Source organism: Mytilus trossulus, chromosome 9 (assembly GCF_036588685.1).
Source record: "Mytilus trossulus isolate FHL-02 chromosome 9, PNRI_Mtr1.1.1.hap1, whole genome shotgun sequence".
NCBI lineage: Eukaryota > Metazoa > Mollusca > Bivalvia > Mytilida > Mytilidae > Mytilus > Mytilus trossulus.
The window spans coordinates 72,560,312-72,575,607 of NC_086381.1; the positions used below are offsets into that span (position 1 = coordinate 72,560,312).

The following is a 15,296-nucleotide window of genomic DNA, read 5'->3' on the forward strand; positions in this document are numbered from 1 at the left end:
AGACATCGCAATATTTATAGAAAATGTGCGCATGCGTTACATTTTTGCTGTCGAAGTTTTGAGATGTAGGTAAAGTATTGAAACCCTCACATTAAATTGCCACAAGATGCGATTACATTTTCCATGGGTTGTTCTTCTTTCCAGTCAAGGAAAATACCGAAAACAGAATAAAATATCGCTATCGTATCGACGTCAACAACAACTACAAAGCAAAGAGTTGGCTTTCTAAAAAAAAAATATCAATTTATCATTCCAAAAAAAAAAGACTTTTAGACTTCAAAACTTGACAAACATCACAGTTTGTCTGTATTCAGACAGATTTTGGAGTTGGAATCACATTTGTTTTGATAAGTGTCAATTTTATTCTAATTTAACTAAGATTTTATGAAGATAACATTGATCATTTAAAACATGAAGAAAGCATTTTATTTTTAATAAGTGTTTTTTTGTAAATAATTTCTCATGGTATCGTGGCTATTTGCCCTTGAGTTCATGTGCCTATAGAGTCTGTTCACTCCTGGTTTTTATTACTTTTATTGAAAAATATTAGTATGAAAGGTATTAGATTTTAATAAATTTAATTCAGATATTTATATCGTCTCTTATTTTGTTTCCAACCTACTTTCACTACGTAGCACGCACCCATGTGATTTCATATTTAGCTGCTATACTAAGTAAAAAAATGATACCATATGGGATGAAGATGTCTAATTAGCGAGTTATAATTAAGTAGTAATGTCTTTATAGTCTTTAGAAGTGTCAACTTGACACTATTATCTCTCTGTAATTTGAATCACACTGGTAAATTTACTTCACTTTTGTATAAAACTCAGTGGTACATTTGTATTTATGATGTGGCACTGCAGAAAAAAAAATAAAAAAAATTTAAAAATTATATAACTAAATTAACAGATTAATAATTAAATAATTAATTACCAAAAAAAATTGAATAAATAATTAACCCTTATAAAACCTTAACTATCTATTTTGTGAACCTTCCAGTATCTTTAATAAAGATCCCTAACAAATGTTGGATATCTTCTATGTGATGTACATGTAGTACTTACATTTTTGTAGAGTCTCGAAGCAAAAAATTAGTTGATGGAAATGTTGTCAGTGGCGTCATATTTTCACTCTGTGGTTTATGTTTTTAAAATTTTTTAAAACTTTCTTGAAATACATATATCCTGGATTTCTACCAAACTTGGACAGACGCTTGTCGATGATCATAAGATACATGTATATAGTATCCAGAAATAAGTTTTGTTAAAAAAAAAATCCTGTTTATCCATATTTTACTTATAAATGGACTTAGTTTTCTACCAGTTTTCTGCCAGTTAACAGAACATTCACTGTGGTGAAAGGTTGTGAATATTTTGATAACTTTCTCAGGGATTTTTCTGGGTATTTTGTGAAAAAGGACCCTGGATAATTTTGGGAATTTTTTAGCAAGATATTTCAACAAATATGAATTCGCAAAAAACAACCAATATACCAGATGTTAGTTTAAGTGTGTTAAGTTCAGTAAAAAAAAAATTTTGCTGAAAGTAAAGTAAGGACTACAACTTTTGTGTATTTTTTAAAATAAAAAGGCATTCAAATTTAGTTAAGAATAAAAATAATTCAGTTCTTAAGGAGGTTCGAGGGTATACAAATTTCAGAAAAAAATTAAACATTTGTTTTTCATTACAAATTTTACAAATTACCTTTCGTAGTTGTTACTTTATCATATGGTACAAATAATATTCAAAAAAAATAATTTGTGTTGGCCCCAGTTGACTTTTAAAATGTAAACATCATTTAAAAAGTTCCAAATTATCTCCCTTTGGTGGAAAAATGCCACTTTTTGGTTTTAAAATTGAAATATCTCTTTTAACTCATCGGTGACCTATATTTTTTAATATAATTTCGATATATGCTGTACTTAAACTAAATCATTGTAAAATTTGAGTGATTTCTGTAATAAATTTCTTTTTTTTATTTCGATATAACCTTTATTTCTCCTATTAGATCAACAGGAAAAAAACACTTTTGCAAAGATGTATGCTTCTTTCGAAGGCAGATTGTGAGCGCAAATGAACGGTGACCCCATTTTTTTATTTTATTTTTCTATTAAACATAAGATAAATTTCATATATAGAAAAATATAGAGAAATCCTATATAAATGATTTAGGGACAATAGATACGAAATATATAAAAAATCTTAAGTAAGTTTTTTTTTGTTCAATCAATAATGAAAGTGAAATAGTGAAATAATAATTCGCTTTTAGCAGCCAAAATGGTTCAATTTTGTCAAATTAAGCAAAGAAACATTGATAATTACTGATTCACTTGCAAGTGAATTAGTCGACCTCATTAAATCTGTATTCATGTGAACTTCAATTTAACCCCTAGCTAGAGATTGACAACACATGCATTATACGTGGTCATGTAATTTAAAGAAAAAGAATGTCAACAATGAAAGTGAAACTATAGTAAATCATTTGATTACTGATTCGATCTATATAAAATCATTCTTATACGGTTAAAAAATATGATAAACAAATTTTTAATCTGTATATTAAAATCAAACAGACCTATAGAAATCCAATTGCACTTGTTGGTTTAATCTATTCATGTCAATATTTATGTTTACATCGCTTATATGGTCATCCGAGGTCAAACCAATAGTTAATTAGATGGCGTCTGGACTAACATACACACAAAACGAATCTACATATTACATGCTCTGTATACTGTTTATTTTAGACTTTTGGTACATTGTAGTTTGGATAAATGTTTTACATTGTTATGAATCAAATATGAGAATTTGAGTCAAATGGGTGACCATGAATTTGACAGCTAGTGCCCAGGGTTGGCAAAAACCCGGGTTTTATGAGTATTGCCCAGCCCAGTGGGAAATACTGGGAAAACCAGGGTTTTACTGGGTTTCAGTGGTTTTAGCTGTTGGGAATAGTTGGAAATACCGGACCCTGTGGAATGCTAGATAAATCCATGTTTCTTAAACTGGCCTAGATTTCTACCAAACTTGGACAGAAGCTTGTTTATAATTATAATATACATGTAGTATCCAGAAACAAATTTAAGAAACAAAACCTCTGTTATCCTTATTTAACTTTTAAATGGACTTCTTTTTCTGCCAGTTAACATTACATACAATCTGTAGTTTAAAGCATTTATAAGCTTCGTAGATAAGACTCAAATTTTAAATGTACATGTATTTACTCCCTCCAACTTTTATTATAATGATGATGAATGATTTATTATCTTTATTTTCAGACTTGGAAATGAAGACTGACTCTGTTGATCAAATCTATATATAGAAGTTAAAAAGAAAGAAGTCATCATGGTATGTTAGGGAATACATGTTACTGTTTACTATCAGCATATATTAATAAGTCACTTGATTTCAGATAAAACATTTAATATGCAGCTATATTAAATTTAAATGTTGAGTATATACGTACCATCAAGCTCACAGTCACTTACAAAAGTTTTGTTTTCACTGGACATAAACTTTATGCATGAACATGATAAATGACCTCATTGTGAGTAATTACATCTTCATTGCTTATGAAAATTCTATAGCAGGGCCAACAACAAAACCATTTGAGTAATTCAACCCTATTTTATACTTATAGTATAATAAATAAGTATATACAATGATATACTTAAAGATATTGCTTTTAATACCAAAAACAATAAAAAAAAATGCAATCATGATGAAAAAAGACATCATTAATATTACTGATTCAATGAATGATAAGGCAATGAAATCTAGCACGAAAGATACCAGAGGGACAGTCAAGCTCATTGTAAATAAACTAACAAACCCATGCATGGCTAAAAATAAAAAGACAAACAGACAAATAATAGTACAGAAGACACAACATAGAAAACTAAAAACTAAGCAACACAAACCCCATCAACCTAGATAAGGTACTGACATTAGCCCTTACAATAGTTTCCTCATCTATACTGTATATGTAATAAAAATCTTGTTTTAAAGGAAATGGGTTTATTCTTGCATCCTTTTACTATGGCTTGGGACTTCCATTATTTTGCAGTTTTTCCTTATCGTCATTTTTGGAATTGACAACTTCAACATATTGTATGTATGACCATTTATCCTAAGGCTCTTGAACTGTTGACATCTTGCAACAATCTCATGTGCAACGTTGAATCAGAAATGATCTCTTATGATGTGAAAATGTTTAGGGAAAGACTGACTGTGTGATGGCTTGGTTTTATAATTGTCAAGTAACAATAAGGGGTAATGCTCCAGCATGTGTATACAATGTATTTGATTTGTATGTTATTTGTTACAGTCGAAGAAGCTTGTAATTCCAAACAAAGCAGAAAGTGTTAAGGTGGTGGTAAGATGTCGTCCTATGAATGAAAAGGAGATAAAAGATGGACATGAAAGGTAAAGACAATCATATTCTTTAGTACAAATAATCAAAGATGCTTTGATATTTTGCTGAGGCACATGATTTATAAGTCATATAGTCTGTAATTGCTAGTGCATAGGAAATAGAGTATTTTTTTGGCCCCGCAACAAAGTTGTCGGTGCCATATAGTTTTACGGGTGTCTGTCATTCCATCATTTTGCAAAAAACCATTATAGACTTTTTTTCTAAACTCCTTCAGATATTGGGCTGATTTGTGGTATGTGAGTTAACCATGATCAGTGTTCTCCCCCCCCCCCCCCCCCCCCCGAAATTTTGGATAGCATCACATTTTGCGTAGGAAAAAAATACTGTATTTCTTTTAATGTCGTTTGTCGCGTTGCGTTGATGCTCTATTTCCTTTATATGTTTTAGTTTATATTGTTCAATTCATAACTGAAAATACAATAAAACTATAACCACAAAAACAGTTGTCTCAGTTTATGTTTTCTTTATTCATTTATAGTTACAGAATTATTTTTTTCCTCTTGTGCCAATTAAAAAAATATATGTGGTTTCAGTTACCCAACAATAAGTCAAATGAATGAATGGTTCATTATAGATCAACCTGTATATATCCAAAACTAAATATCTAGTACACAAAATTAACTAATTTTAATATTATATCAAGTAAAGATAAAGTAGCAAAAGTAGCAAAAAAAAATCAATTTAAAAACTTTTTTTATCATGTTTATGAAATTCATTGTTTCATGGCACTCTATAAATTAGTCCCAGTTGTTTCTTATCTCTACATCAAAATGATATGTATTTTAAACAAAGTTATCTAACAAATAGTCTGTTAATACGTAATTTTCTCTCTTGGTATATTTTTTTCTGTCTACTGTCCATCTGTTGTCATTATCATGATAAAGCAGATTAGTCATATCTGGTCCGGTTCCGATCCGTAGTTTACACAAAAATGTGCAATGTCGGCCGTAGAAAAATTTACGAAAATGAGTCCGAGAATAAACATTGTTTAACAAGAGATTGTAAATGAATAAGATGCTTTTAATGTGTTAAATGAATTAAACATAATGATAACCTTTTAAAGAAAAATTAAACTTATTTTAGCTCTAAACCAAAATTCTCGCTCTCGTATTACTGGAAGTGAAAGAAAGTAATTTTTGGAGAGTTGCACAAAATAAACGACCTTTTTTAAAAAAAATAAAAATTGTTTCAATCTTTGAAATTTCGTAATACAAAACGTAGATTTCGAATTGTTTTGTGATTGTATTTTTCCATGTCGAAACTGGTGATTGCAGACACGTGGTATCAGGGGTCGAATTTAAGCTTTTTTGTGTACTGGCCAGCCGGACCAGTGGACTGAAAACTCTACTGATCCGGCTCCATATCTACTGGTCCTGCAAAAATGACATTAATTTGACAATCACTAATATGAAAACAGATGTTTAATTTTAGTTTGATGCTTTCGTTTACATAAGTTAGACAGTAACAAAGGAATAGTCTTTATTCTGATTTTGATAAAGGCTTTGGATTCCTCGGGTGCCTTCCTGTCTTTTATTGCCGTAGATTTTTTGTGCTGTTCTGATTGCTCCTGAGGAAGTACAGAATCAAATCTGAAATTTGATGATCCAGTTACGAAAATTCATTTCCTTTCTAGGTCTGTCAATGCAAATTTTTCACATAGCAACCATTCACAATCTTTTTCTATGATTTTTTGTGTTTCCTTTTGTCACTTTCCTATACTTTATTTCGATATTCCTTTTGATTTTCAGTTATCTTAATTTTTTTGTTCGGCAGTTTAACTCCTTCAAAAAATGTCCTCACTCGCTCACCCGAGATATTAATTAACTTGATCAATTGTAATACCCCCCAGTACCGTGTAATTGATTTCACAGGTAAATTGTTTTGTCATTCGGCAATCCTCGGTAGAATCCGCTACTCTCCTTCTATTAGATGAGGGTACGGAATCAGCTGAGTTGAGACAAATGCTGTTTTGTAAACAAATGGAGATTGCGATGCAATCAGTGATTTTTATTGAAAAATTTCTACTGGTCCGCCGGACCACCAGCTGACAAAATCTACTGGTCCGACGCAAATTTTACTAGTCCCGAACTACCGGACTAGCACTAATTTCGACCCCTGCGTGGTATTAATCATGTCACAAGTGTCAGCTTGGGATATTCCCATCCAAACAGTTATCACCCTGAGGGCAACTAACACCTAGCTATTTAATTTCTTAATTGCCTTTAGTGTCTGACTTAAAGGGATTAATTAAAGGTGATATAATTTTTATGATCATATTAAATTGATAAGAGATGAAAGTTCAAAATTGAGGACAAGTAAAATAGCATCTTCAAAATAATCATAGCGTCACGGGAATAATTATAGCGTCGCGAGAATTATTATAGCATCACTGTGAAAAAATATAGCGGTGCAGTATCGCGACGCGAAAACGGCCTGGGGAGAACACTGCATGATTAGACAGATCAATTTTAAGTTTAGATCTGCTCTGCTGATTTTTGTTGAAATTAAGGGTTTATGACTTTGAAAATTGTTGAAAATCACAGTTATACAGACTTTTTTTCTATAGGCCTTCAGATTTTGAGCTGATTTTAGATATGTGAGACTACCATCATGTTTGTGTCCACATGTGTTGTTGGAATTGCAGATTTTTCAACTTTTTGAGACCAGGCCATTCATGTTGTTTCAACACATAGAGTTTTTTTTGTTTTTTTTTTATGTCTTCCTTAACCTCGCGTTCTCTAATAATTATGTTATTTGTCAGATCTGTATCGTGAGATATGTTAAATAGAACCGGTTTTCATTTAGGAATGATTTAGATCAGATGAATATTGAATTAAACACGGATTTAAATCTTCATTAAGGGTCAGACTGGGGTTAAATACAATGAAGTTAAAAACTCAGTGATTACACAGCCTTCTCCTTTCATCTTGATCTAGGGATAAATAAAAAATTAGACCTAAAAAATCAAACCAGAAAAGTACTTATATATGCAACTACATTTAAAGAATAAAGTATAATTCTCTATAAAAGAATCATTCAATGATGACGGCCACTGGAGTATGCTCTTTTAAGATTTGTATACAAGTCAGTCAACTAAGGTCTTAGAGGTCATGAACTTTCTTCAGAGGCTTATCTATGCATGGTCATCAGAACCTTCTATAAACTGTCATTAAATTGAAAATGTGTTTCAGATTTTTCAATATTTCTCACTTTTTCATTTTCTATTACAGAACTGTTGATATGACAGTGAAGAAAGGTCTGATAGAGGTTAGGAATCCTAAAGGACTATCGGCAGAGGCTCCCAAATCTTTTACATTTGATTCTGTTTATGACTGGAAGTAAGTCAGATGAATATCAGAAAAACAAACTTGTATTATCAAATCCTACAGATTATATTATAATAAAGTTAAAAAATAGGACCAGCTTGAGATCTGGACTTTATTATTTTATGCTGGCCTTTGATTCTTACATGTTTTATGAAGTTGTCAGTTTTATTTTAAGATATTTTATTTTTTGCTTTAAGAATTTGATACGAAGCAATGATGCCTCTTACTATAAACTATGTGTTAAATTCTTCATCAAAGTTTTTTAAATTTCTAAGGTATATAGAAAGCACTTTATGTAATATTATGCTAAAATAAAAGTTTTAAAATAAAAAAAATGAAGTCTTCCAATCCTTAGAATGTATTTATTTATGCAATTCATTGAAAGCTATATTATACACATGTAACACTATTTACTCTCCAGTTCAATACAGTTAGAGTTATACGATGAAACATTTCGTGACTTGGTTCAATCAGTTATAGAAGGATTTAATGGTACTATTTTTGCTTATGGACAAACTGGAACTGGCAAAACACATACAATGCAGGGTTAGTGTTTCATGTAACTTTCTACACAAAACTTATTAATAACTTTTTTGAAACCCCTTATTAATAAAACAATATATGGATAATAGGTTGGCAATGTTTGATGTGTGACTTTCATCAATTATTAATTGAAGAAAACTGAAGCCAAGTGCCAAATTTATTCTTTTTTCACTCATTTCATAATTTATAACATCACAATTTTTCTAGAACTTCTGTATTAGATGAAATTATATAAGACATAGGTTATTTGTTGATTTGACTACTTTGATGCAGTATAGAATTTGTATTACATATTTAAGCAAGTAATAGCCATTTTAAAATGAAGTTTGGTCAAAGAATTTTCAGATTTTTATGCCACACCTACGAAAGTAGAGGGGCATTATGTTTTCTGGTCTGTTCGTCTGTCTGTCCGTTCGTCCCTCCGTCTGTCCAGCTTCAGATTAAAGTTTTTGGTCAAGGTAGTTTTTGATGAAGTTGAAGTCCAATCAACTTGAAACTTAGTACACATGTTCCCTATGATATGATCTTTCTAATTTTAATGTCAGATTAGAGTTTTTACCCCAATTTCACGGTACATTGAACATAGATAATGAGTGTGCGTGGAGCATCCATGTACTTGGGACACATTCTTGTTTTTTTTTTACATTGAATCAATTTAACATTTGGAGCATGGTAATTAAAATCATTAAAAATCCTTCCTACTGATATTTTTATTAACTTTGATTCATTCATTCTTATTTTCAAATTACAAATAAAAGCTAGAAGACAGTGAGGTTAAGATTTGTTTAAAGTTAATAATAAACTACTTTTGTCTGTTTCAGGTATTAAAAATGATCCAGAACAAAGAGGAGTTATCCCCAACTCTTTTGAACATATATTTCAGCATATTTCACGTTCAGAAAACCAGCAGTATTTGATACGAGCTTCATATTTGGAAATATACATGGTATGAAAATTACATTTAATTTGGTTGGTACAAAGATTTTATGGATTTAGGAAAAAACACATTATTCATGACTTCTTGATTTCTCAAGTATGTGATATACATCATCAAAGGTCCAGAAACTTCTAATTGAAATATCTAAATGAAGATTAGCAGAGTTTAAAATAAAAAATCACATTGAGGTATTTTCTTCCAAAGGAGATATCCCTCATATAACATCAAAACTGATTTAAATAAGAAGAGTTTATCATTTAGACAGAGTTCTAATAAAAATACAGCTAATTCTAATAAAAATACAGCTATATATAGATATAGGAAGATGTGGTGTGAGTGCCAATGAGACAACTCTCCATCCTATTAACAATTTTTAAAAAGTAAACCATTATAGGTCAATGTACGGTTTTCAACACAGAGCCTTGGCTTTCACCGAACAACAAGCTGTAAAGGGCCCCAAAATTACTAGTGTAAAACCATTCAAACTGGAAAAGCAACGGTCTAATCTATATAAAAAAACGAGAAACGAGAAACGAGAAACACGTTTAAATTACATAAACAAACGACAACTACTGTACATCAGATTCCTGACTTAGGACAGGTGCAAAAATTTGCAGCGGGATTAAACATTTTAATGGATCCAAACCTTCTCCCTTTTTCTGAAACAATAGCATAACATCACAACATAGAAAACCGCACGATAAAATATCAATTGGCAGGCTTAACTCAATCAAAAAACGTAAATTAATACACTATGAATGAATAAATTTGATCTGGGATATCTGAATGCAGATGCACAGTTAATAAAATATTAGGGACAAACATTAAAGGCCAAAAAGCAAACAGACAAGTCCAAACAAAGCCATGGCAAGACACCACTGCGAAATATTTAACCCTTCGAAAGTATTCACTTTAAAAAAAAAAACGGTTATCATAATACAGGTAAATCTTGAAGTTTATACAAATGCAGTAAGAAGTGTAGTATAGCAGTAGTATAGCATGTATAGCGAAAACATTGATTGAAAATAGTCTTGTCAGCAAGTCCTAAGTCTATATTAGACAAACTTACTAGAGATATATCATCAGGTTATTCCCCTAAACAAAATGACAATTTAAACAAATTTAATTTTCATAAACAGGAAGAAATAAGAGATTTGTTATCCAAGGATCACACAAAGAGACTTGAATTGAAAGAGAGGCCTGACACTGGTGTTTATGTAAAAGTAAGTACAGAAATGGTTTGGTTATTTGATATTGCTCTTGAAAATTCAAAGGTCACTGCTTTTTTCACCATATTGTTTAAAAGTCCAATTACACTGAATTCTAATGCAATAAGTTTGTAACGACAATTTTCATTGGACGTTGACAAATATTTTGAGGGGTTAGATTCCACGTTCTACCAGTCCGCAACTAAGAAAGCCACCATTTTGAATTCCAATATTTTTTGGGTATGTAATTTCCTCGTAATTTCTAAAAAATAAACAAGATAGTCACATTCTGAGCCTCAAAATCTTCTTTTTGTCTATATTGAAATCATTCTGATGCGTACAAAAGGTAGAAATACATTTAGTATTCATGTTTGACCCCCATAGTATACATACGACGTCACATTGTTTAGATGCTAAAGACAATGCAACAGTTTTGCGGACTTTTTCATTTATGCCATTTTTAAGCCAAAATATTTATCAAATGAAATTTATGTGAATATGTGGCATTAGAATGGAGATAACTGTATTGTATATTAAGCTTGGCCTTCGTAAAATTTGATTTTACTGTCGCAAATATCCGTTTACCTATCTCCGCTCCGCGTTGCTAGGTAAACTCAATTTGCGACAGTAAATCGATGTTTTACGAAGGCCAAGCTTAAAATACAATACAGCTATCTCCTAAGTTTAATTATTCTTTATAAAATTTATAAATTTTAATGCTGCTTCAATCCTCTTTACCAATAATTTGCCTATAACAAATGGTAATACATTTTTACAATGAAATTTGGAGTACACCTTGATCAATTGTTTAACAATGTGTTATTATGTGTACATGTCAGAGCCAGTATGTGCCTGTATCAACTCTATATAATCCAATATTGTGGCTCTGTGACTTCATTAACATATACTTGTCATTATACAAGTAAGGAGATGTGGTTTGATTGCCAATGCATCAACTATCCGTCACAGTTTATATGATGAAAATATAAGCATTTAAAGATCAGTTTGGTTTAAAAGTAGATAATATCATATGAAAGTGAAAAGTAAAAATTAGCTGAACATTATGAATATTTTTCTGACTGGGTTGTTGTGTATCACTTTTTAAAGATTGTATTTTATATGTTTATTTTAGGACCTTTCATCTTTTGTCACAAAGAGTATTAAAGAAATAGAACATGTAATGAATGTTGGGAATGCCAACAGAGTTGTTGGGTAAGTGTCTTAATTTATTTACTCCAGTTGAATATTGTTATTTTTTAAGATCTATTTGTTCAAGTATTTATATATACTCAGCTTTCAAAATTTTCTGTTCTAGTGTTCCTGATTAAGATCAGTTGCTTTGGAAGCGTAATACCATATAAAAGAATATTATTACCTTTGCTAATTATGGAAGATAAATAATGGCATTTAACTCATACTATTGGTATTCTTTTCTAGAGCTACAGATATGAATGCCCACAGTTCCAGATCACATGCAATATTCATCATTACCATAGAGTGCAGTGCTGTAAGTATTTTATACCATGTAAACATAATAAGGTATATGGACATATTTGAAAATCTAATATGATACAAATGATAAATGGTATTTCAGTTGTTCTGAGTCATCCTTTAATTTACAGTTGCACTGAAAAATAAATCTGACAACAATTGTAAGTGACATGGTAGAGCATCCCTCAATGCAGTCTATTGAATTGGTTGCCTGGGCATTTTTAAAAGCTGATTGGCGACCAAAAATTTATATCTGGTGGCCATTTGGACTATTAGAATATTGAAGATCTGGTGACCTGAAATTTTTGGAAATTTGACTGATCAGAGTCAGGTTTTGAAAAATCGTCTTGAGCACTTGACAGGAACACAGATTTATACTGTATTTGAAGCGTCTTTTAGATTTAAGCTTGATCTTATCAGCGCTTTATTGCATCAGGCAATTGTAGGTCATTTATAACGTTGACTGAAAATGGCACAGATCCATCTACTTTTGTATTTTGCTCTCAGTCACAACTTTGACTATTATGTGCTGTTTGAAAGAAACCCATTAGCATTTGTAGATTGTGTTCAATGAAAGCACATGGTCGAGCCTTGTTCTTGATTTTGTTGGTCAACAGATTCATTGTGTTCAATGAAAGCACATGGTCAAGCCTCGTTCCTGATTTTGTTGGTCAACAGATGATTCTAATGCAATTATTTTGTATCAATGGTTCTGATTGGATGACAGTTAGCGTAAAATTCTCTATCTCCTTGTCTGTAACTAAGGATGCCGACATTTTGAATTGCTGAATGTATTGACATGTAAATTCTACAAAAGTAAGCCAAAAAACTCACATGTTACACCTAAAAATCTTCTTTTTATCAAATTGTATTACATTCTGAAGCGGCACAGAAGCCAGAAAACGCCTGGTATTTATTTTTGAAGCCGGAAGCATACCTATGACGTCACCAAGTGTAGGGACCAAAGAAGATGACATATTTTCGCGGAATTTTCTTTAATGAAGATTTTACACTGAAATAATGATTGAAATTTAATTATGAACTTGTTTTGCCTTAGAATAGAGATAACAGTATTGTATTTGAAGCTTTGCGGACGTCCATCGGTAGTTTTACTGTCGCAAATACCCGTTTACCTGTCTCCGCTCCGCGTCACCAGGTAAACTAAATTTGCGACAGTAAAACTACCGATGGACGTCCTTAAAGCTTCAAATACAATACAGTTATCTCTTAAATCAAGGTCAGCAACAATTTATGTAACTTGTTCACATAGTCTACGACATAGACATGATAGATTCAATAAAATACTAGCTACAATTCTGCAAACGATTTCAGATGTTCACTTGACCTATGGGGCAATCACCAGTACTTCTGCAAAAATCTGAGAATTTTTTTTTCCCTGGGTTTCTGACAACCACTAAACGTCACAGATTGTTTTATAAAACATGAAATTAAATAAATCATGTGTTTATTTTACAGTTGATTTATACAAACTATTTTCTACACTCTACAATATAAAAACACAGAACAAAACATTAAATATTTTTATTTAGCAAGGGATGTTTAGCTAGAAAAAAATGTAGGCGACCTGAAATTATTTCCTTGCCACTGAAATTTTGAGTTGGCCACTTCATTTCAGAAGCTGCTTTGAGGGCTGTAGACTTTAACAGAGATATGATGTAAAATTTCAATTATTAAATGTATTGTAATTTTTTTAAAAGTGCGTTTTGAAAACGTCAGACTCTTTGACAGTTGAGGTATTGTTCACATGCTTGGTCCTTAATTTACCTTAAGTTTGATTAAGTATATCTGACTGAATACAAAAAGGCATTTTTACAGACTATACTTACTACATGTTTTATGTTACAGATGGCAGAAGACGGTGAAAACCATATTAGAGTAGGAAGACTTAACTTAGTGGACTTGGCAGGCAGTGAAAGACAGAGTAAAACACAAAGTCAGGTATGTGTTGTATATACATAAAAAAATTGGGTCACTGTTCATTTAAGCTCACAATCTGCCTTTACAAAAAGGCATACATTTTTGTAAAGGTACTTTTTTATGCCCCGCCTACAATAGTAGTAGGGGCATTATGTTTTCTGGTCTGTGCCTCCGTTTGTCTGTCTGTCTGTGCGTCTGTCTGTCCGTCTGTTCGTCCTATGTCAGGTTAAAGTTTTTGGTCGAGGTAGTTTATGATGAAGTTATAGTTGCATCCATTTGTAACTTTGCATACATAGTCGTTATGATTGGGAATTTCTAAAAACTACTACAAATTTAGGTTTCGGTCCACATTTCATGGTTCATTGAACATGAAAATGAGATTGTGTGAAACAGCTCTTTTTCAGGTTAAAGTTTTTGGTCGAGGTAGTTTATCATGAATTTATAGTTGCATCCATTTCTAACTTTGCATACATAGTCATTATGATTGGGAATTTCTAAAAACTACTACAAATTTAGGTTTTGGGTCACATTTCATGGTTCATTGAACATGAAAATGAGGTTGTGTGAAACAGCTCTTTTTCAGGTTAAAGTTTTTGGTCGAGCTAGTTTATCATGAATTTATAGTTGCATCCATTTGTAACTTTGCATACATAGTCATTATGATTGGTAATTTTTATGCCCCACCTACGATAGTAGAGGGGCATTATGTTTTCTGGTCTGTGCCTATGTTCGTTCGTCCGTCTGTGCGTCGGTTCGCTTCAGGTTAAAGTTTTTGGTCAAGGTGGTTTTTGATGAAGCTGAAGTCCAATCAACTTGAAACTTAATACACATGTTCCCCATGATATGATCTTTCTAATTTTAATGCCAGATTATAGTTTTGACCCCAATTTCATGATCCACTGAACATAGAAAATGATAGTGTGAAGTTCAGGTTAAAGTTTTTGGTCATGGTAGTTTTTGATGAAGTTAAAGTCACATCAACTTGAAACTTAGTACACATATTCCCTATGTATGATCTTTCTATTTTTCATTCCAAATTAAAGTTTTGACCCCAATTTCACGGTCCACTGAACATAGAAAATGATAGTGCAAGTGGGGCATCCGTGTTCTAAAGACACATTCTTGTTTCTGTTGAACTAATAGGAGAAATAAAAAAAGAACTAAATTAAAGATATCTATTAAATTTTACAATCGTATCAATTTTAATGCCCAAAAATTGCATTTCTGCACCAAAGGGAGATAATTTGAAGCCTTTTCAATGATATATACAATTTAAAAATCATCTGGGTTCATTGATTAATTGATTGTTGGTTGCTCTACCCCACATTATCATCTGGGTCCAAAATAAATTGATTTTTTGGTTGATTTTTGTACCATATGATAAAGTAACAACGAATAAAGTAATAAATAACATTT

General features: G+C 31.5%; 1 protein-coding gene across 3 annotated transcripts in view; it reads left to right on the plus strand.

Moving 5' to 3' along the window:
- Window positions 1–3: 3 nt before the first annotated feature.
- The window catches only part of LOC134683360 (kinesin-II 95 kDa subunit-like), a 34,610-nt gene continuing 19,317 nt past the window's right edge, over window positions 4–15,296 (plus strand). For 2 of the 3 annotated variants that reach the window (XM_063542615.1, XM_063542617.1), the window contains exons 1-10: window positions 4–65; window positions 3,281–3,350; window positions 4,330–4,427; window positions 7,668–7,775; window positions 8,185–8,309; window positions 9,128–9,252; window positions 10,383–10,466; window positions 11,584–11,663; window positions 11,889–11,958; window positions 13,809–13,901. In XM_063542615.1, coding sequence (XP_063398685.1) covers window positions 3,348–3,350; window positions 4,330–4,427; window positions 7,668–7,775; window positions 8,185–8,309; window positions 9,128–9,252; window positions 10,383–10,466; window positions 11,584–11,663; window positions 11,889–11,958; window positions 13,809–13,901 — 786 coding nt within the window. In that variant the 5' untranslated portion in view covers window positions 4–65; window positions 3,281–3,347. Of the gene's footprint in view, window positions 70–3,280; window positions 3,351–4,329; window positions 4,428–7,667; window positions 7,776–8,184; window positions 8,310–9,127; window positions 9,253–10,382; window positions 10,467–11,583; window positions 11,664–11,888; window positions 11,959–13,808; window positions 13,902–15,296 lie in introns of all 3 variants that reach the window. The other variant, XM_063542616.1, reaches the window with a different exon arrangement.